This window comes from Manacus candei, unplaced genomic scaffold (assembly GCF_025592945.1).
Source record: "Manacus candei isolate 608988 ecotype Guabito, Panama unplaced genomic scaffold, ASM2559294v1 h1tg000071l, whole genome shotgun sequence".
Taxonomy (NCBI): domain Eukaryota; kingdom Metazoa; phylum Chordata; class Aves; order Passeriformes; family Pipridae; genus Manacus; species Manacus candei.
The window spans coordinates 1,801,729-1,823,210 of NW_026138119.1; the positions used below are offsets into that span (position 1 = coordinate 1,801,729).

At 45.7% G+C, this 21,482-nt stretch overlaps 3 protein-coding genes across 8 annotated transcripts in view; 2 read left to right on the forward strand and 1 right to left on the reverse strand.

Moving 5' to 3' along the window:
• Positions 1-3,729, forward strand: part of LHX6 (LIM homeobox 6) — a 17,565-nt gene extending 13,836 nt beyond the window's left edge. For 3 of the 4 annotated variants that reach the window (XM_051807576.1, XM_051807577.1, XM_051807578.1), the window contains one exon: positions 69-3,729. In XM_051807576.1, coding sequence (XP_051663536.1) covers positions 69-89 — 21 coding nt within the window. In that variant the 3' untranslated portion in view covers positions 90-3,729. The remainder of the gene's footprint in view (positions 1-68) is intronic. The other variant, XR_007907742.1, reaches the window with a different exon arrangement.
• MORN5 (MORN repeat containing 5) lies at positions 2,992-18,062 on the reverse strand. Of its 3 annotated transcripts, none has more exons than XM_051807603.1 (6): positions 17,987-18,062; positions 17,313-17,460; positions 16,932-17,043; positions 15,920-16,051; positions 4,325-4,442; positions 2,992-3,099 (listed from the first exon to the last, which is right to left on the reverse strand). In XM_051807603.1, exons 1-5 carry the CDS (start codon positions 18,004-18,006, stop codon positions 4,363-4,365), a joined length of 492 nt encoding a protein of 163 aa, XP_051663563.1. In that variant the 5' UTR covers positions 18,007-18,062; the 3' UTR covers positions 2,992-3,099; positions 4,325-4,362. The 3 variants fall into 3 exon arrangements, with proteins under 3 accessions (XP_051663563.1, XP_051663562.1, XP_051663564.1); XM_051807602.1 differs by having other exon boundaries at positions 17,960-18,048; XM_051807604.1 differs by having other exon boundaries at positions 17,998-18,047.
• Positions 18,063-18,092: 30 nt separating this feature from the next.
• On the forward strand, positions 18,093-20,604 carry NDUFA8 (NADH:ubiquinone oxidoreductase subunit A8). The gene is made up of 4 exons (XM_051807601.1): positions 18,093-18,206; positions 18,284-18,447; positions 19,729-19,894; positions 20,365-20,604. Exons 1-4 carry the CDS (start codon positions 18,156-18,158, stop codon positions 20,500-20,502), a joined length of 519 nt encoding a protein of 172 aa, XP_051663561.1. The 5' UTR covers positions 18,093-18,155; the 3' UTR covers positions 20,503-20,604.
• The last annotated feature ends 878 nt before the right edge of the window (positions 20,605-21,482 follow it).

Sequence of the window (21,482 nt, forward strand, 5' to 3'; positions counted from 1 at the left end):
CACATTGCCACCATGAGCGCTGTCTGTCTCCGAAAGCAGCTAACGCTCCCCTCCCGTTTCTCCCCCAGGTCATCCTCTTTCAGTACTGACTGCCCGGGCTCTTCCTCACCTGCCCATGGCCCTACCAGCACCACTGCCCCTCAGCCGCTGACACGGCGTCCAGCCCACGGCAACCGGCATCAGTCCCAGAGGAGGAGCTCAGATCCAGCACTCCCAGTTCTTCCCATTGACCAGCACCTCACGCCCACTCCGATTTCTCCAGCGACACTCTGTGTATGTGTGTGTTGAGTGCAGAGTTACATTTGACACTTGTTTCTTGTGGACTTGTAGAATGACCGTGAGTCTCTCCAAGGCAGTGCCAGACACAGTCAAAACTAGTGACTCTACTGTGCTTGCAAATCTTGCTCCCAAACCCATGGGAATACGAACAACCCAGAACACGCTGAGTCTCAGGGGGGTCGGTGATCACCTCTGAGCATAAAGGAAGGAGGAATTTACGTGGTTTGGCCTGATTCTCTTTTTGCACCAGTGAAGCGGTTCCCGGACATCCCTCCTTATTTCCACTTGCATGTGTGAAATCTGAAATGGGCTTTTTGGCTCAGCAACTCGATACATAGACAGACCTTCCTGAGCCAAACTCGCAGGTAGCCGAGACTCCACTAAGTGGAAAACATGATGCCAGCTGGAAATAGGCAGTTTTTCTTCCTCCTCAAAGTGCTTTAGAATCACATGTCCTTTGATCACTCAAAGGTAAGTAAATCTTAGTGTTTTTCCCCCCCGTTTTATAGGAGGGGAAACAGAGATGTCCTAAATGGAGAGGAACTGTGGGGGTTGGTGGCAGAGCCAGGTTTAGCACCCTGAAGTTTTTGATTGCTGACTTGTTCTTAGAACACTGAATATTTCTCTCCTCTCACAGCCATCTGCCAAATCTTCATTTTTTAATTTTTTTTTTTTAAGTTTTTTACTCTTGTTCTTTATTAACAAACTACTTTATTTCCTTGGAGTCATATCAGATCACAAATGGGTGATTTCAGAGTGTACTTACACAAAACTCTCAGACTCTCCATACTCTGGGACTGGGAAATGTTCAATGGAAGGTGACCACAAAGGTGTAGAAATGTTCTGCCCTGCTGTGGACCCAAGTTCAATCAGTGGAAACAGCCAGGTAGAAACTGGAGACCAGTTAAAAAGGTGAAGACCACAGTAAGGCCAGCAGGAACGGTCACTAGCCGAGTGGACAGCGAGGTGGTGGCGTGTTCCTCTGTCTGGCAGCGTCGCTCTGATTCCCTCTGCCCTCCCGTTCTCCCTTGCTGGAGTGCAGCTCTTGGTCCTGCCAGGCCCTGGGATGAAGGTGCAGCCCGGGAGAACTGCTGCCGGCGGGCTCACGGCAACGGCAAAGGAAATGCTCAGCAGTCTGGCCCCGAATCAGGAAAAAGGCTCCAAAATGATCCTTCATTGACGGTAATAACAAAAAGTAAACAAGTGACCTCTACCAGCCCTTCTCAGTTTGCAGCGAGCCAAGAGCAAGTCTGTAACAAAACCTGTCTCCACGCAAGCACACGGGCCTGTCCTGCTGCTAAGTGTCCGTGAGGCCGCGCGTCCGAGAATGTGAAAGCCCACCACGAGCCACAGCCGGCGAGGGGAATGACCCATCCGTGCCCCGGGAGCAGGAGATGGGAACCCATCCCTTACATAACTTGTTTTTAAGTTGAACTGTGCATACACGTGTTTTCCTCTCTGGGAGATCCTGGATCCATCTCCAGCGTCGGCCGGAGGGCAGCCGTCCATCCCCCTGCTCTGGCCAGCCCCTGTTGCACACATGGCAAGGCTTCTCCTGACCATGTCCCTGAACTCCGTGTGACACCAGCGGCCAGGCACGCGGCTCCGGCTGACTGGGAATGGCCTGTGGAGATGTGGATGTCTGCTGAGGTGGCCACCAAGGTCTCTGGGTTTGAGAAGTAGCTGAGTACGAGCACACGTTGATATTGGTTGGAGCAAATGCATATGTACACACACACTCTGCTCTGTGTGTGTATATTGAGAGAGAGTGATGGTACTACCTCGGACAGTTAGGCCAGTATCTGTCTAATTGCAGCCAGCAGCTCTATCCCCAAGTTTTGAAAGCAGAGAGGGAATTAAGTCTAGAAAATGTTATTGTCACCTCCTGACGTGCGAGCGACCATTCCCAGCGTGTGACATCCCCAGTGACAAGGCACTGCCACACGCCTGCCCTGACTGGAAGCAGCACTGCAGAGGTGTCCCCTCGGGGAGGGGACGGTCACCAGTCACAGCAATTTTTGTCCTTGCCCGTAGCAATGAGTGAAGGACTGGTGTTCCCTTCGTTGGCTCTTGGTGAGTGTTTGTGATCACAGGTTAAGGTGGTTGCTGGGTTCATGTGCAACAGCCTTGAGATGCTGGTGGGGGTCAGGGGGGGTCACCGGGGCCGACTTTGTTCTCCATTTGTGCTCACGCATCCTAATGACCATTTAGTTGTGGAATTAGTGCCGTTATTTCATTTAAGACTGAAGGAGAGACTTCAGGCTGAAACTTGCCCTGACATCCCACAGTCCTTGAGATCTCCACAACTGTTTTGTGGAGGGAGAAAAGGGTTCGATGTGTTTCTCTTCTGTCTCGGTGGTGCAATGAAAGGAAAACTATGAAATATGTATCTGCTAAATACCAACTCGATCTAAAGAAACCCCACCTGTGAAATGTACTGTATAACCCAGGGTTTGTCACCGATCCCACGGCAGGGCTGGAGCACGAGGCAGGGGCTGAGGGAGTGTAGGTGTTTCTCTCCAGGGACGTGGGCTCACTACAGACTGTGCTCGGGGCACTTCCCCCCATAAGTAGCCAGGAGCAGCTTTGCTAATTCAGAAATCAGGCTCTGTTTATATTAAGCCCAAATTGTTTGCAAAAACTGGAAGCAATTCAGCTTGTGCAGTTTTAGAGCTAATTATGTGTATGGAAAATACTCAACTGTACCAAGAATGTAAGAAATCTTCTAATTTATTCAATACATTGTTTCACAACATATTTCACACTGACTGTTGCCACTGAACCAAACCTTATCTCAGGTCATTTGCATTCATCTCCTGTCTGTGGATTAAAAAAAAAATAAAATTAAAGTCATTCTCATTTTCTTAGTTTATTCAGTAATTGCCAGATGGGTTCTGGTGCAGCAATGCAGACTCCACGCACTAAACTTTTCCAGTTGCTCTTTACAAAGCCTTTTGCAGACAGAACCCACTGAGGACAGCCAGTGAAAGGCTCTTCACTCCAGTTTAATAAGGTAACTAATACGGCTCGGCTCTGAAGGTGGAATGGTTTAAGGTTTTATCACCAGTGATTTTTTTTTTGGCTCACGCTGGTTAACCCCAATGCCTGAGCTAAAGGTGCTTACACAACTCACTCGTTGGGATGGGAGTGGGAACCAATCCTGCACTACTATCAGTGATTTATCTGTAGGATGCCAACTAAACACCAGTTTTATTTCATCTGCCAATCATTTTGTTGTAGCATGTTGCAATTCTGCATGTCTTGGCTACAATGGTTAAAAAACTTTTTCTCTGAATGAGTGGACAGTCAAGACTAATATTTATTTTAAAAAAGTAAAACTAAATTGTAAGCACTTTTTTGTAAAACCAATGTCTGTTTTGTTACATACTTTTAATGTTGTGCTTTGTAAATGTCTTATTTGTGTAATAAATAAAGTTAATGCAAGTAGAAGTGCTGGCACTTACATCCAGAAAATGATGTAATTCCATTTTATTTTATTTTTAAATACTTTCTGGCTTACTAATCAAGCAGCAACCCACCCAGTTTTCCTCTTTTATTATTTTGTTAAACTCTGGCTTCAGGAGAGTTCAACAAACGTTCGTAGTAAATGGATATAATTTCCTAGTTAGCAAACCAGTCATTAAAGAATACCTCTGGTGTACATTATTACAATGATCAATCAATATCAAAGTACTGAGCAAAAAGAGAGGAAAGGAATTCACCAGGACAGCTAACTAAAATCTGGGAAAATAATGTTGATTAAGATGGATTTGAATGACTTCAACACCGAATCTGAGGCACTCCTTTTAACAAATTGTTTTCAGGCTTAATAATGTTTATACATACTACACTGCACACCTCTCAGGAATATTATTGTGAGTACAGTCGGCTTTTTTTCCATGGCTTTTGCTCAGCATGACTGATTAAATGATTATTTCCATTTTTGTTTGTGCTGACAGAGATGACAGAAAGATTATATTCCTGTCGAGGGAAAGGGTGAGACAAATCCACGAGGACAAATTGCATTTATTGTGACTCAGATTACCTGCTTTGCTGGAATATTATTGTCTAGCGAGGTCTGGTTTATGGTTTCGGTTTGTGCTCAGCTCTTCCACCCCCAGCTTTCCGGCAGGTCCGAGTGATCCATTCATGCTCATCATCGTCTGAAAGGGAGATAAAGAGCGCGCTAAACATCCCCGTGTCAGAGCTGCTCTCTGCAGCGCTGGGGTCCGGCTCAAACAAGCAATTTTTCCTTTGAAAAGCAAATCCCTTTTTAGCCGTTGTCGTCTCTTAGAACACTTTTTTGTCGTTGTTGTTGTTTGTTTAAAAGATCGTGTGCAGTTGTGCGGAAATTTGTCAAGGCAGGAGGTACTGGATCTGTGGCAAGGACTGATTATTTGTATGTTTGAAAAGCTTAGCTTGGGTGAACGATAAGATTTGCATGTATAGGTTTTATATTTTGTGTTTTGGGCAAAATATGCAGGAGAAGCGTTGAAACTATCAGAAGTTAATATAGACCTTCTTTTAAAAATACTATGTCTGTGTGGCTTGTCAGTTTATGAAAAATGAAGGTAAAGGAAAATCTATAGTAAAACCCCAGGTTCTTGTCTTCCAGCTTCTCTTTCCATGCTGTTTTTGAGATGTACGTTGTGGCAGGTATCCATAAACTGATGTAGTGGCTGAGAGACACGTTTTAGACCATCTTCTGTGTCCCTTGTTAGTATTCATGTCTCTCGTATTTATTTTGAGAGCATAATGACAGTGTGGAAAGAAAATAAAAGCAAAGACAATGTAGGAAAAAAATAACTGCCCAGCAAAGTTTGAATAGAAATTTTGTGTATGATTACAAAAAAATAGCCTGGTGAATGTTAAGTTGTGGCTTCTTAATTCCAGGGATTTAAACACTCTTGTCTCCAGAAACTGTTCTGCAGCCATTTCTTTTGTGTTGGTTTAGGGGAAAGGAGATCTATGTAGTAAACCAGGAAAACCAAACTTCAAAGAGCTTTGGAAAAAAAATCAAAGTATTACTTAAAACAATATCTGTATTTATTTTTATATAAGTGAAATGTATTCGAGCTGCTTCTTGTGTTTACCACTGTCTTAACAAACCCATACTAGGTGCTTGTGATGTGTGTTTCTAACCTGCCTCAGACTAGATTTTTAAGAAAGAATAGATGACTGGGAGGAGGATGGAGCTGAGGGGGCTGTGACCTTGTGCTGTGACCATCCTTTGGCACAGTCAGGCACAGTCCCATTTAATCACACACTGAGCACCCTGCTCGGGTAGGTCAGAAGAGATGGAGAAAAAGCATGTTCCCTGTAAGGAGTCGAATTTTCAGGGAGATCTTTTGATTGTGGAGTTGTACCTTTACATTAAAGTGACAGAGGAGCATTTGAAATGCAAAAGGTAGGAAGGTCCCGGGAATGAACTGACTGAATAATCAGTTGTGTTGTGTTAATCTAAGAAGTAAAGTAATGTGACAGATTCAGTCTGTTGCACAAGTCATCAAGCTTGGGGGTTAATCTTATTGATTGTGGAGGGGTTTGAATCAAGTCAGCTTTGTCTTTCCTTTTTTTCCTTCCTTTTTTTTTTTTTTCATGCAGCCCTCCCCTTTTTCTCACTCCTGGCCGAGTGAGGCGGGCACACGCCTCCTTCGCTGCTTGTCGGGTGCTGCTCACAGGCTGCTCCCTTGGCATCCTGGCACAAGCAGGGAGGCATCCTGGTGAAAGCAGGGAAGCACGTGCCAAGCTCCTGTGCCACCCCTGACAAGCAGGGATCGGAAGGGCCTCTGGCTGGAGGGAGGTTTCCCTCGGAGCCTGCTCTCCAGTTTGCTCTGTGCTCCCAGTCACTGGGGCCAGACAGAGTGCTGGTGTCCCCCCGACCCTCTCCTGGGTCAAGGGCTTGCAAAGCTTGGCTTTGGTGGGGAGTGCCCACCTTTGAGCAGCACCCCAGTGACCGTGAGTGGGCTGAGGACACACCGGGGCTGCCATTGTTCCACTGGAAAATGGTCACAATTTGGGTAGAATGGCCAAGTTCAGCTCTCTCTGTGTTTCACTGATCTCTTTTTTATTCTTTATACCTAGGAATCCCTAGGTCCATAACAAAATGCCCTGTTAATGGTATAAACGAGGGGAAAACAGAGGGGGGGGAAAAATATGCTAAAAAGGGAATTAAAAAGATGAGCACTGAACCTTGCTTAAAGACCACGCAATCCTGAGAGGCAGATTCCACTGAGGGCTGCAACAGGAATGCAAATGCGGTCCTTAAGCTTTCTTAAAAACAACACCCAAGCCATAATCAGTGTGCTGGCTTTTGTTCTATGCACTAGGTGTTCCAGACAGTAACGACGTGTCACGTGAGCCCCGGCTGCAAGCAGAGATTGTCCAGCCTGGGTGGCTCTGTGATTTTAGCTGGAATTGCCTTAACTAAAAAAAAAAAAAAAAAAAAAAAAAATAGTTTATCGGAGCTTGTAATAATGGCAGGAAAAATTAAACTTTTTCTGCTGTACATCAGCAGTGGTATCTGGGTGTATGTGCCTCACCTGAGCACTAGAAGTAACCAGCCTGACTTTTGCTGGAGCCGTCAATGACTCTCACTCAGCTGAGCACCCAGAGATAAGCACAAAGGCAGGCAGATGTAACTTGGCTTCATCTCACAGGTTTCCAGCCTGTCCTTGGTTTGCCCAGGTTGTTTCCTTCTGCATTCTGGGTTTTCCTGGTCTCCGAGCAAAGCACGCAAGGCAAGTGGCTCCAAGGATTTTACCCTCTCCAGGACTATCCCAAAATGTCTCAGTTCATGCAGTGATCTGAGCCCATGCAAATTAAACCCGTGTTCATAAGCCCTGCTTAACTTGCATATAGTTTATTCAGATGTAAAACTGAATGAAGAAGTGAATTGAAACTTTGTGTATGAAAATGACTCAATATGAAGTAAATCCCTAGAACTGCCACCCAACCCAGTGTTCTGTACAACTGCTCCTTGGTCGAGGTAAGGGGAAATGAAAGGATTGATCCAGCATAGCAAGAAGAACCACAGCCCCAGAGATGAGAATGGCTCCAGGGCTGGCTATGGGAGAGGAGGCAGGGAAATATTAGAATGTAAAGAGTTAAGCTATGGTAAAACATACTTTTGCTACACTAAAGAAGACTGGTTGATAATTACTGTAGTTTTAGGGCTATTTGAATCAGTGCAGCTGCAACCTCTTCAGTAGTAACCCCTGAAACAAGACAAACTGGGTTTATTGTACTGAACAAGTCTTAAAGCTCCTCCCTGATTGTTAGTAATTGGCAGCAATGGACTTAACAGCCTCTTGACTACCCTTTTTACACTCTACCTGACTGTGCAGCTAACAATTTAAATCACAGATGCCGATCCTTCTTTGTGGCAGCTGCTTGTTAACTACACGTTCCTCTTTTTCTGTCACTGGCTGCTTCCATAACCCTGCAACACCAGGGTTAGATTGGAGAATCACATTTCATCAATATTTAAAATGGAATTAAACCTTGAAGTTTGATTAATGCTACCGGATAGTGAGTTGTAATTACTATTTTGCAAATTGCAATTGTTTGAATATGTTAATATGATTGTCTAAGCACATCTTCACCTTCAGAAGTAATTTTCCTTTTAAAAAAGATTTGAAAAAAATACAAACTCTTTAATCAGTGGTAAATTATCACCCTGTGCACAATTAGGTAGTATGGGGTTCTTCATGTGGTGTGCTGAATTTTGGGTCTGCATATTTATCTTTTAAAAGTTTATCCATTTTTTTAGATTTTCCTCAGTAGAATAAACACTGATGGAACAGACTTTGCTGAAACAGGACCATGTTGATGTTTGAAGGTAAAGGAAAAAAAGCTTTGTCTGAGCATTTCATTGCAATCTGGTGTATCCCTGTGCAGTTAGTAAACATTAACCAATGTTCTCTTCCAAAGTCAGTGAAATATAATTATTATTATCCTGGCATATTATTGAAATCTTGAAACTAAGAGAAATAGAGAGAGATTGTAATGGATGAGCTGTTGGAATATATGTAAGTATTGAATGATTCTCTTGAACTATTACCTTGTGTCTCATCCAAAAATAAGATCAGTTTCTAGCACCCCCTGAATATATTTTGAATATCGTGGGTGAGATCCTCAGCCAGCCCACACTGGGACAGCTTCTCTTTTATTTTTGTGATTAATTCAGGCTGTTTTCATTAAGCAGGCAGAGGCATATGGAACCAACCCTGGCAGGCACCTGATCTCCAGAAACAGCATCTCCCACACTAGATGATTAACCAGGGGTGCAAGTCCTCCTGATCTCCTGTTGGACACTGTCTACACAGTCAACAGGTCAGTTTGGAGACAGTCTCTTTAGGCAAATAAGACCCAGCTAAAGCTGTTGTTTGTAACGTGCTCCTATAAGTAGCCTGTTCCAAAATTTCTTCTTCGCCTGGCAAGTTTCTGCCTTGTTTTGGGTGGCTTTAGGGAAAGCTCCAAATGCCAGCCAAGTCCAAACAGGTCTGTCAAAACCCCTGTTAGGTGTGTTCCACAGTGAGCTCAAACTGCAGCTCACCCAGATCAGTGGATTTCTGCTCAGCATCTCTCCAAAATGAAACCACTTGCCTAATTTTCAATGATCAGTCTAAAAGTAGTGGCAGAAGAGACTTCCCCAGCTACCACGCTCCAGATTTATCTCTCAGCTGGGATTAGAAACAGCTGAAAATTCAGGGTGGCCTTGCTTCAGGGTGCTTCCAAGGGATGACTTGCAAACACGCTGTAATTTAGGTGCGTTTAATCTTGCTATATTAAATGCATATTGCAAAGTTTAGAATTATTTGCTTCTAGCTATCGTGTTTCTGTGTTGCTTATGGAAAGCTCAGCTGTGAGACACTTCTGAGGATTCTGCATGTTTAGGTGTCTGCCATGGTGCAGAGCAGAGACTGTCAGCAAGGACAGTATTGTCATGTAGACTTCTGGATTTGTCCTCTTTAATGTGTTCCCAGGAAACCACCTAGAAGATGTATTGGAATTAGAATATTTAGTGGCTTACATAGGGAAAAAACTAGACCTTAAAAGCCTTGTCTATGTTAGGTCTTTGTAGCTGTGTGTGATCCTGGTGTCTTAAAGGCTGACCCTACACAGGAGGCCTGATGCACTCCCCAGTGCTCCCCAAAATTCAGATCCATGGCTCCCTGCCCTGCCCAAGGGCTGTGATGGGCACTGTCCCTTTGTTCTCTTGCTTCTGGTAAAGTCCCTGTGAGCAAGGAGGGAAGTCGTTCCCTGGTCTGTGCCTCCCCCAGGGCAGGGAGTGCATCCCGGGGACCAGCCCTGTGGGAAGAGCAGCTTTCCATGCCCACGGATTGTCAGGCTGTGTTTGCAGCAGGCCATCCTCGAACAGGAGCTGAGCTTCCTCTCTGTTTGCAGAGGGCCAAGCACACGCAGCCCATTGTAAACAACAATATCACTGAATTCTTTCACATCCCTGACTCCTCCCATCACCCGCGGTGCAGTTTATCGTGTTCTTCCACTGCACAATTCCAATCCCATGTGATAGGATCTCAGCCATGGATTCTGCCTGGCACACCCCTTCCATTTCCACTGCCCCCTCCGGGTCCCTACCACCTCTTTCCTTGCTGCACCTGACCCCACCAACATCAAGGCTGGCAAGAAAATGGAAAATACGTTTTTCAATTAACCTTTGCTTCCACCCACAAATTCTCACCCTTCCATTTACTTTTAATTACTGTCATTCCAAAATGGCCCCCAAATGAACTTTCCATCTCTTGTAAAACTTGTTTTCACATGGACTGTATAGTGGAATGTAAGTGCCTATAAGACTCGTGTGTAAGCTATTTAGTGGATTCACAATAGGATAGTTAGCACCCAAACAAAGGTGTTATTCTTGGCATGCCACTCTTTGGAACTGAAACTTCCACAGTTTTCAAAAAGATAAGAGCAGGAAACCACAAGGAACAATATATCTGCAAAAGCTCCAGCTACTGAAATTGCTGTAGTAACTTACATCATGATGCATATGTTAATATTATCACTGCTGGCTCCAGGCTTGAATATAAATCACGTTGGTTCATAATCTATTTTGCTGAATGGAGGATGTTTTAGATTAAAACATGTAAGCCAAATTTAATCTAAAAATATTCTTGGTTGCTCGGATGAGAAGTCTCCAAGGATCTCTGTCTGTCACCTGAGCAGACTCTGACACCGAGAAAGGCATAAGAAGTATGAATTTTGCATTCAAAATGTGCCTGATCCCAACACATTTCTATAAATAAAGATGTGAAAGGAGCATATGATGGGTAGGAGAATTGGTCCAACATTTCAAAAAAGTGTTTAGGGTAGAGTAAGAAAAAAAAAAAGAGAAAACCACAACTTTCTGTAGGAGTTTGGGATCTTCATTTTAAATGGGGTAGACTCAAATGCCTCTGCCATCTTCACTGCTCCTTCATTTGCCTTGCCCCTCAGCAGTCCCTGTTTGATACTTGCTAGGGTCTGGCCTCTCCTCCTTCTAAGATTTGGCTCTTAAACTAATTTATGTAAGAATTGGAGATTATTTAGGTCCAGAGCTCTCACATTGGGACAAAACCTATCTCACTAAAAAAATAGGAAGAGGTGGATAAGTGACACTTGGAGATCAGATCAGAGAGTTACAATACAATCCCTGACCTTCTCAAGTCTTCTGTCATGGAAGCAGCGAGTCTGGAGAGCAAGTACCCAAAAACTGGAACTGTGTGAATGTGGCCGAAAAACTATGTCCTGGGACTGAATGCAAGAGAAAAAAGTGCGTGGGAGGTGGAGGAGACAAAATCAGAAGGTGAATTTGTAGGGACTTGTGTAGAGCCTTGTGGGCACAGAGAAGAAGCTGAGTGCCATGGCAGAGAGGGAAGATATTTTTTTTGCAGCGGTATTTTTCAGGAATAGGAAGCAAAGAGGCCAGAAAGAGGAATTAGCAGCAAAAAGGACAAGCACTCCAGCTGTTGTAAGAAAAGCAAAGGGCTACTCAGATGCTTTACTTGTGTAAATGGAGAGCAGTATTGGCTCTCTGCTTTACAAAGCCTGCTTTCAGAAATAAGTTTGTCAGCCAAAGTAAAGAGAAAAAGATCAATGGACTGCAATAAACGGCATTTAACATAAAAATGACTAAAATTTACAATCCAGTTAACTTGTTAAATGTTACAAAATCAGCAAACAATAGACACGATTTGTTTTGTTCAGAGCCCAGAGGTAGAGACCAAATCCTCTAAATTAATTTCTGCAAAAGCTGGGGTTTTTTTCCAAACAGGTCTGGATCCTATTCGTTGTAGAATATACTGATTACCAACTATTTTTAAGAGCTTTACACAAACATTATTTCTTTTGTTGTGTGAAATGCAGAATCAGCCATCTGGCAAATGCCCCAGAGCTAAAATCTTTTACATGACATATAATTCAAAATGATTAAATATACAACAGAAAATAGCTATAGCATTGCACTTAAAATAGCATGAACTTTTACTGCCGATCAAAACTGATTTCTTTAGCTTAACAAGTATCCAAAGAACAATTATTTGAAGAGCTTTTAAGAGTTTCAATATGTAGGAACTAAACCTCATCTAAATTCAGTATCTTAAGTCAAATAAAAAAGAAACAAATGTACAAAAGATTAAATGGCCCTGCGTTATAAGTAGACATTTAAATCTATGGGAAGCTAAATTCATTCGAGCAAAAATACTATATTCTCTCTGAGTGTGTGTTGCTGGGGCTTCCCCCTCCACTGCTCAGGGCATCTGCCTAAAGAACTGGTACATTCTTAGGCAATGGCTCAGCCTGTCATGCCCTCCCTGCAGCAGCACAAGGGGCAATTCCAGAGAAGAACAGGGGGTAAAGCCCCGAGGGTGAGCCCCCAGGGCAGTCAAACCTTCTCTCCTGCACCACAGTCGACTTGAAGTTTTAAACTTGCTGTCTTTTTTTTCCAGAAATACTCCAGGCCTGAAAAATTGCCAGGTCCTCATCCCACACCCAATTCTCCAGTAGTTTATGAGAAAGAGCACGCAAACATCTGCATGTGTTTGGGGTACACGAGGGTAGGTACAGAAATATTACCCTGAGCAATTATTGAGCGGTTATGGCTCTTTCTCAACTACATTTTTCAGAGAAGTCAAAGTCTGCGTTTCCCAAAAAGCACTTGGTGCAAGGCAGATTTGAGCTGCAGGACAAAAAAAAAAAGAAATCTAAATGTGGGAGATTTCTCTCAAGGATTTGCATACTTGGATGAACCTGAAATGGATGAACACATCGCTGCCCACCGCCCAAAAGAAATTTTGCTTCCAAATTCTTTCAAACCAAGCGTGAGAACCTCCACCCCAAGGTAACAACGGGAGGAAACTGCAAATCTGTGTAAATCTGTGATTATTAAGGCTTAGAATTAAGGTGGATTTGCCCCCTTGCCTGGGGAGTCGGGTCAGCTTTCGTGACCAAGGAACCTCAGATTTTCTAACCCCAGACTTCTCTAAACTATAAGAAAATAATGTTCTTGAATCTTGACCTTTTCAGCTCATAATGATTCCTGAAGCAGCAGGATTTTTCCTGTTGCTTTTCACAAGACTTTCAGGCTTGTAGAAATGCTGATTGCTGGCTGGTTGGGGTCTGCAGCAACACCAAACCCCCTCCTCTTACTAAGACACTTGTCCTGCTTTTCTGGGCCTAATCCTGCTCTTAATTCAGTTCCCTGACTGAGCACTGAGTGCAAAGGCAGATTTTGTGTATTCCTACTCTTGATTTTATATGAAGAGATGCAAATATATTTCAGGTAATATTGACTGCACCCAACACATACGAATTAAACCTGAAGATGGAATATGAAAGTAGTAGCACAAATATTCTCATATTAGAAAGAGGAAAAAACATGTTTTATATTATTTAACCTATCCTTGGGAGAGCCACAGGAGAAACAAGGCAATTTTCATCAGAAATATCTTTGCTTTTCATCAAGAGAGGTGACCCAGGCTGTAAAAAAAATCCTATTTTTGATGGTATTTTCTCTTCGAAAGCTCTGGGCTTCTCTGATAATTGAGGGTCCTAAAACCTGACTGTCACAGCTCTTCTTGTACCTCCCTGCTTTGCATTAAAAGCAACATCTTGTAGTTTCTACTTTTTGCTGAAAAATTGGGAAATCGTCCCATCTTTCTATTGACCAATCCTTACAAAGGTGCCAGGAGTCCCATTTCTGGGGGGAAAAAAAGCAAAAGGAATACTTCTAGTGAAACAGGAGTCTGGCCCCAGTATCTATTCAAAATAAACAAGGTATCTCCTTACAAATGAGCACTCCCATTCTTATTTATGTGCTCAGTTTTGCTAACTTACTTCGCAACGCTGGAAAAAAAAAAGCTTGAAGAACACATGGAGAACGAAGAGAAATCTGAGCACCCCCGAGGAAACAGAGGTTTAGGGACAGAGCAATAACTGCAGGGCTGTAATGAGAATTTGGAAGACTTTGCTAGATAAAAACGTACAACAAAACTCTTGCTGTCGTTTCGTTCCCTGGGCTGATTATGTTTTCACGATGGGCCTTCGCTCTGCTGCAGCAGTGAGAGCCCTTGGAGGAAATGAGGATCAGACCTCCATGTAGGGGAAAGGCAGGGCCTGCCAAACTTATCGGGGGCTCTGCGGTGCTCGACATCCTCTCATCTCCACAGAGAAGGGCTGGAACCAAACTCAGGAGTTTCAAATGGCGCCTGTTTTCTTCTCCTCGGGAGCGGTACCGGGATGCTGCCAGGCTGCAGCGAGGCAGTGCCAAGGGTTCCTCGCCCTCTTCCACAAACAGCCGAGAAACAATTAGAAATTGCTTCATAATAGGGGTGAAAGGTGAGGCCTGGAGTGTTCTGCAAACCCGCTGCCAGGGCTGAGGGAGATACTGTCATTTTGGTAAACCTGTCAAGCTGTTGTAAGAACTTCCTGAATGCTTCCTACCATCTGCTTTTGATGCTTTCAAGACTTGGCTGGAAGCCTGGAGGTTTTCCTGCTCCTTCCTGCCCAACCTATAATGGAGTAGTTCTGGATCTGTTCCCTGTCATCTCAGCCTCTTCCTCAGTTTCTTCTGCTTACAGCTGGTTGTTTTTTTTTTTTTTAATTTTTTTTTTTCCTCTTTACTTCAGTGGCCTTGTGCCCTGAATCATCTCTCCTGGGGCGGGAAGAGTTCCTCTGATGTTGAACAAGTGCCGGGTGTTTCAATTGTGTTCATGTTCTTGAGAGGAAGGGTCTGGCCTACATGACACATTCCTTCTTCACACTCACATCAACAACTTTAACTTTGTGCACAGGCTCTCGCTGGAAGGGCCACACAAAGCCCATCTCCACGACTGTCAGGCCTCACGCTGGGCTGGGCTGCCGAGCCAATATTGATTGATATAATTTGTAGGGTTTGAGATAAATGTCATAAAGGACAATGAGTTCAAAGAACAGATTAAAAAACAATAAATTGAATTCCAAGGCGTTCCCCCCTGTACTAATCTGTGTAGGTTCCTGTGTTTTTGGAAAGCATGTTGCTTATCTTCCTCATCAGTAGGCCCACTGCATTCCAGTATTTTGGATCAATGCCATTTGTAATAATCTGGATCAGTTTTTATTCAACGTTTATAAAACAGGCCATGTATCATAGGGTATATTTTATAGCAGATGGTATCTCCAATTCATTTAACCCCCCCTCACTTCCCTCCTCCAATATCACAGTGCACACTTACAAAAGCTCTTGAAAGTAGAGCAGGGCAGAATTTTTTTTTTTTTTCTCAACAAATAGTAAATTTGCTGAAAAATGGAGTTTCCAAGCAACAAAACTGTTAAACTGTGGCATGCTGAAAATGAAATGTTCTGGTTTTGAAAAAACAGGTTTTGCAATTTGGGCATTTGAGGGGGGGGGGGAAAAGCGAGGTGGGTGGTTGCTTTCAGAAATCATTTTCATTTAAAAATCCTCTACATTAAAAAGGTGATAAATACAAAGGTTAAATAGCCAGAACACAAAGTGGGTTTTTTTCAGGTCAGATTATGTTTCTTGAGCTATCCCATTGTCAGCTGTTCGAGGATCTTCTGTGTTTTTTTTTTAATTTGAAAAGTTTCTCTTTTGGCTTGATGAGAATGAATTTTTCCCAAGGCTTTTCAGTTTGGGGACTTACCCACGGGACCCAGTATTTGCCAGACTCTACTCAGAACACAGCTCTCCAAAGTGAAAGTGTCCTGTTCAGGAAGGTAAGACTAAGACTGATTTTAATAAATTGGACTTGTAGAGATAAGCACATGCTTGAGCACTTTGCTGGTTCCCAGCATGGAGCTTTTTAGCTTTCAGGATCAATGGTGTGCCCCTCACAACCACTCCCTTGCTTGAGATCATAACAGAAGAGACTGAAGATTTTTCTGAGATTAACATACCAAATGGTAATACAATATATTTATTTGTATCTGCTTGGGAATACTTCACTGTAATTTTGCAAAATATGATTTATACAACTCTGGGGATGCATAAATCACTGATAAAATAAATAAGTAAAAGATATTTTAGCTCGGTAATAAGAGAACCAAATCATGGAGTTGTTTATGTTTTAGCTTTAGTCCTAGGAGATAGGACAAATAAACTCATCTTACTTTACCTTGTAAAAGAAGTTAATCATACCTGCATTTCTCAGAAATGTGAATTTGTAGTCAACAACAACTCTGGTTTCAGGATTGTAGAATCCATCACCACAGTCGTAACAACCTTCTGGGATTGTTTTGGGAGGATCCAGATTTGTAAGCTGAGGAATGCCTGAAGGAAAAAAAAGGACTGATTTTGGTTTTTTGGGTTGTTTTTTAAATTTGAGCCTTTGATCAAGATAACTAACAAATACATCTCCGTGGCTTTTGCTATAAAAACAATGCCGTTATTTTACAATAATTTTGTAAAACATTTTTACACTTTTGCAGACGGAGAAAACAAAAATGGAAAAATGCACACCCAAAAAGTGTGTGATAAGAAGCTGCCACTTTGATTCCCTCACTCGCAGTCCTGTGATTCAGCCCCACGAGCTGACATTACAAATACGACCCTAAAAATCCAAACTGGGGCCAGGAGAGACTCGCTGGCCTCACAGAACTACATGTCATCACTAAAATATTCTATGTATAGAGTACTGTGTGTATTATGTTACAGATTTTACCCACTTGTTTCCTTATAAATCTTTCCACCTTTTGACTACAGACAAATAATGAACTTACAAAAGCAAAAATATAGATGGGACACAAATGTCTGCTTTGGTATATACTAAAAAGCTACGAGGGGCAGATGACTGAAACTTTATTTGATATCCTGGATTCTAATTGCTTCTGCTCAGCTTTCCTGTTATTAAAAGCACACTGCTTATGCAGTGAGGGTGAAATGTGTCCAAGGGTTAATCAGGATATCAAAAGCTGTAAATAAAGCCCTGTCCTGTTGGTCATCACTCCAAGAGCCCCTACTGTGGATGCAATGCTGCATCCCGGGCTGTGCTGGTGGAAGGTGGTGTCCACATTCTTCTGGCAGCCTCCTATGAAATTAGCCAGAGCCTTTCTGCTCCATGTTACTCATGTAGCCGAATTAATCTTTCTTAGGCAAAGTTGTTACTTTAATTCCTTCCAGACTCTCAGGATCGCAAAGTGCAATTTAGTACCTGGTGGTTTGAAACCAGAACAGATTTCTGTATAAAATCTTCTGTCGTAGCCATCGCAGTAATGCCAGTTTTTTTCTTCATATTCGAGACCATCTGCAAAAACGAATTTCCCCTGCAAAACATGTTAATAAATATGATGGATGGAGGGAACGGCAGGGCCAGGTTCCTCGGTAGAGCCCCAGCAGGGCCAGCACGGCTCAGCCCGTGTTTGGAGTGCTGGGAACTGTATCTGAGGGATGCCCAGCAGCCTCCTCACACCCCGAGGGAGCCAAAAATCGGCTTGGCTCGAAAATCCACGTATTTTATCTCCAAACCTCCCCCGCAGTGGGGCCGCTCCCGACAGCGGGGGCCCCTCGGGGTGAATCCCCCAGCCCGGGGTACCTGCGTGGGGATCCCGCGGTCCCAGAGCGCCCGGTATCTGATGCCGTTGGGGAAGAACAGCTCTCCCTCGCCGTGGAACATCCCGTCCCACAGCGCTCCCCGGTACTCGGTGCCCGTCGGCAGCTTGTAGAAGCCGTATCCCTCCATCCTGGAACAGACGGGGCGGGTGGGGAGGGGGGCTGTTCCCCCCCGATCCCCCGATCCCACCTGCCCCCTGCGCCCCCCGCCGTGCCCTCTGTGTCCCCGTGCCCCTGGTCGGCCCTCCTGACCCCCCTTTTGCTTCTTTCTGGTCCCTCCGGTCCCACCTGTCCCCAGTATTCCCCGTGCCCCTTCCCGATCCCCCCGACACAACCTACCCTCTCCCCGGTCCCACGTGCCCCACGCGCCCCCGCCAGGTCCCTCATGTCCCCACGACCCAGCATCCCCCTGCGCCTCTTCCCGGGGACCCCTGTCCCCACCCGGTCCTCCCGTGCTCCCCGGTCCACCCGATCCTCCCTGGACCCCCCGTGTCCCCCGATTCCCCCTGCCACCCTCAGCTGCCCCCCGTCCTCCCTGTCCCCCATTTCCCCGATCCCTCCACCCCCCCAGCTCCCCTCGTGTCCCCCCTGTCCCCCATGTCCTCCCGTGTCCCTGTTCCCCGTTCCCACCTGCCCCTCACGACCCCTCCCAGGTACCGATCCCCCACCAGCTCCATGGCGGACCCGGCGGCGCGTCCCGTCACCACGGCAACGGTCCCGCCGCCAAGGCCCCGCCCCCCCGCGAGGCCCCGCCCCCCGAGGCCCCGCCCCCGCACGGCGCATGCGCGGTGCGGGCGGGCGCTGAGGGCGCTCAAGGAGAGCCGCCATGCCCGGGGCCGTCCAGGTGCCCTCGCTGGAGGAGCTCGATGTGCAGGAGGTGAGTGCGGTCCCTTCCCCGTCCTGCTCTCCCTTTGCTTCACCCCCCCCCTCACGGCCGCTCTGCCCCCGCCGCAGGTGGCGGTGAGCTCGGCCGTGCTGAAGGCCGCGGCGCACCACTACGGCTCGCAGTGCGACCGGCCCAACAAGGAGTTCATGCTGTGCCGCTGGGAGGAGAAGGACCCGCGCAGGTGCCTCAAGGAGGGACGGCAGGTCAACCAGTGCGCCCTCGACTTCTTCAGGTGAGCGGGGACGCGCCGGGGCACACGGGCCTGGCGGGGCCGGGGCCGCGGGACCTGCCTGGTCCGGCTGCGGTATTGGAGCCCCTCTGCTCTGAGACAGGCTGGGAGAGCTGGGGGTGTCCACCTGGAGAAGAGAGGGCTCTAGGGTGACCCGAGTGCAGCGTTTCGCTGCCTGAAGGGGCTCCAGAAGAGCTGGAGGGGGACTTGTGACAAGGGGTACTAGTGACAGGACAAGGGGGAGTGGCTTCCCACTGCAGAGGGCAGGGTTAGATGGGATATTGGGAAGGAGTTCCTCCCTGTGAGAGTGGGGAGGCTCTGGCACAGGTTGCCCAGAGGAGCTGTGGCTGCCCCATCCCTGGAAGTGTCCCAGGCCAGGTTGGACGGGGCTTGGAGCAGCCTGGGCTAGTGGAAGGTGTCCCTGCCCATGGCAGTGGGTGGGACTGGATGGTCTCTAAGGTCCCTTCCAACCCAAACCATTCTGTGATTCTAATTAAAAGTGTCAGCACTATCACAGCCTTCAAAGCCTTTATTTTTGCTTCTTAAACTTTAGCTCCAGGGGATAGAGGCCACTTGTTTTGTCTTGCTTATTATACATGACTTTATCCTTTCACGTGAAGCCCTGTGGCTTCTGTTCCAGAGCAGGTGGTCTGGGTTTTTGTTGGGATCCCAGGGCAGTGGTGGGAGGTTGCTGCTGCTGCACCTTGCAGCCATGTTATGAAAGCCAGGAATCCAACCTGAGCTTTGTGTTGTTTGTCCTCCCTGTTCCACAGGTGAACTACTGTGAAATCTTAAGGAGATGCACCAAAAACATAGATCCAGGGCCAGTATTGCTAGTAAAGGACCTCATTTAATTAGCTCAAAGCGTGTCCACCTCGAGTCTAACAGCTGGTAATCAGAAACCTCTGTTCTAAGCATGGCTTCTTGAGCTTAAGGTATCAAAATAATTTGGAAGCATTAGAGCATTGTATCATGTGAGTTGTTTGGCAAAACAAGGATCTCCTGTGGAGGAGCTGTGAGCATCTGCCCAGCCAGAATACCCTCCACATATTATTAAAGTTATTGCTACCACTAGCTGTAGCTACAGTGATAGAAATTTTACAGGTATTTGTGTCAAGTTCTGTTAAATGCTTCAAGTACTGACTTCTCTGAAGATTTAAATGTTCCCGAGAACTCAGGACTGCAAGAAACACTTTACCACAAGTTGAGGTTTGAGTGAGTAAGAGAGAAGAGCATTAAAACTGTGACAGGTGCTGAGGGTTTTCTGTGTGTGGCCCCTCACAGGAAGATCAAGGCCCACTGTGCAGAGCCCTTCACCGAGTACTGGACGTGCATCGACTACACCAACCTGCTGGAGCTGCGGCGGTGCAGGAAGCAGCAGGCAGCCTTTGACAACTGTGTGCTGGACAAGCTGGGCTGGGTGAGACCTGATCTGGGAGAGCTCTCCAAGGTAACTTCATACCTCTTTGGTCTCATAGTCAGATCCTTCTCTCCCTCCGTATGGACATCTTGTCCAGACCAGGTCTCCAATGTCTCCTGGCCAGATGGTGATTCCTGAACTCAACACTGGAAATTTGTGGCCTAATAGAGTCCAGACTCTGTCAGCATTTTTCTGGGTTGCTTTCCTAGATGATTTGTGCTTTTTTTAGACAGTGACACACTTGCTTTTTGCTTTTCCTGGTGTGGAGACTCTTCCTTCAGGAGTGAAGCTCACACTCATGTGGAGCTGCTCAGTAGTTTTGAGTGAAGTGCCCCTCCCCTCACTTTCTTTAAAAGTGCTCAGGAGCTCTAATCAGCTGAACAATGTGTCCTTAGTGTTGTTTGGTACTTCTTGGTAGTTCTTCTTTAAGTTCTGACTCAGTGTGGCTTTTCTGGTAAATGCTGTGGGAAGTTGTCTCATTCCTTTGTTTTCCTTCGCAGGTTACGAAGGTGAAGACAGACCGTCCTTTGCCTGAGAATCCCTATCACTCTAGACCCAGACCAGAGCCAAACCCACCCATTGAAGGGGAGCTGAAGCCTTCTCGCTTTGGCAGCAGGTTCTTTTTCTGGTCCTGGTGAAGTGGGCAGGCTGTGACTCGGGTGCAGAGATGTGTTGCTGCGCGTGTAAATTGTCCGGTGTGCGTTGGGTATAAGTAATGATTAAAGAGCCCCAAACCATCACGTGGCTGAGCAGAGTTCTTTAAACTCACCCTCACAGCAACGAGAACAATGCATTTCCCTGTTTGCACAGGGCTCTGCAGTCACACAGCCCCTGGGACCCTCTGAGCACCAGTCACGCCAGCGGGGGCTGGTGGTGACACAGGTTTGTCCATGACGTGTGCAGATGTAGCCCAGGTCTTTGACTGCTGTCCCCATCAATCACAAACTGGTGTGAGACTTCATTTACCTACTGAGAACATTGCCACTTGCATCAAGGAAACTCAGGGAACAAACAAGTCGTTAATGTCTTCCTTTAGTCCTGCACCTGATAATTGTGCATTTTGCCAAGGGACTCCTGCAGGGATTTGACCCGAAATCAGTCTTGGAGCACGTGTTTAGTTGGATGAGGTCAGTGCTGTTTCTGACGTAGAGATCCCTGTTGTACTTGCCAGCTGCTCGTTCCTCATGCAGCAAGGTCAGTGGCTTCCATACCTTTTATTTTTTACTGGGGCAACCCAGGCTGCTACACTGTAAAAATCACACTCTCTGTTTTCAGCACCTTGAAGGAAAAATTTCCTTCCAAAGGATCTTGTGTCCCACGAAGCAGACACAGATTCCCTGGAAGAAAGTGGCTTGTATTCTGTCTTGACTGAAGGCCCTGACTTTGGGGCAGATCCTTCCTGTTGTTCCATTATGATGTTCTTTTTGATAGAGGAGTCAATCAGCTTTTTAAAATACATCTTTTCTGCGATATCTGAAAGTGATATGTTTCGTAGGAATTGGGTCTAGTCTCTCATTCACCTCCACCCAATAGCAAAAACATTATTACAAGGTCAGAAAAAATCCAGTGAACTTGTTTTCCCAAAGCCACGTGCAGTTTAACTTGCTCTGGGTCAGGT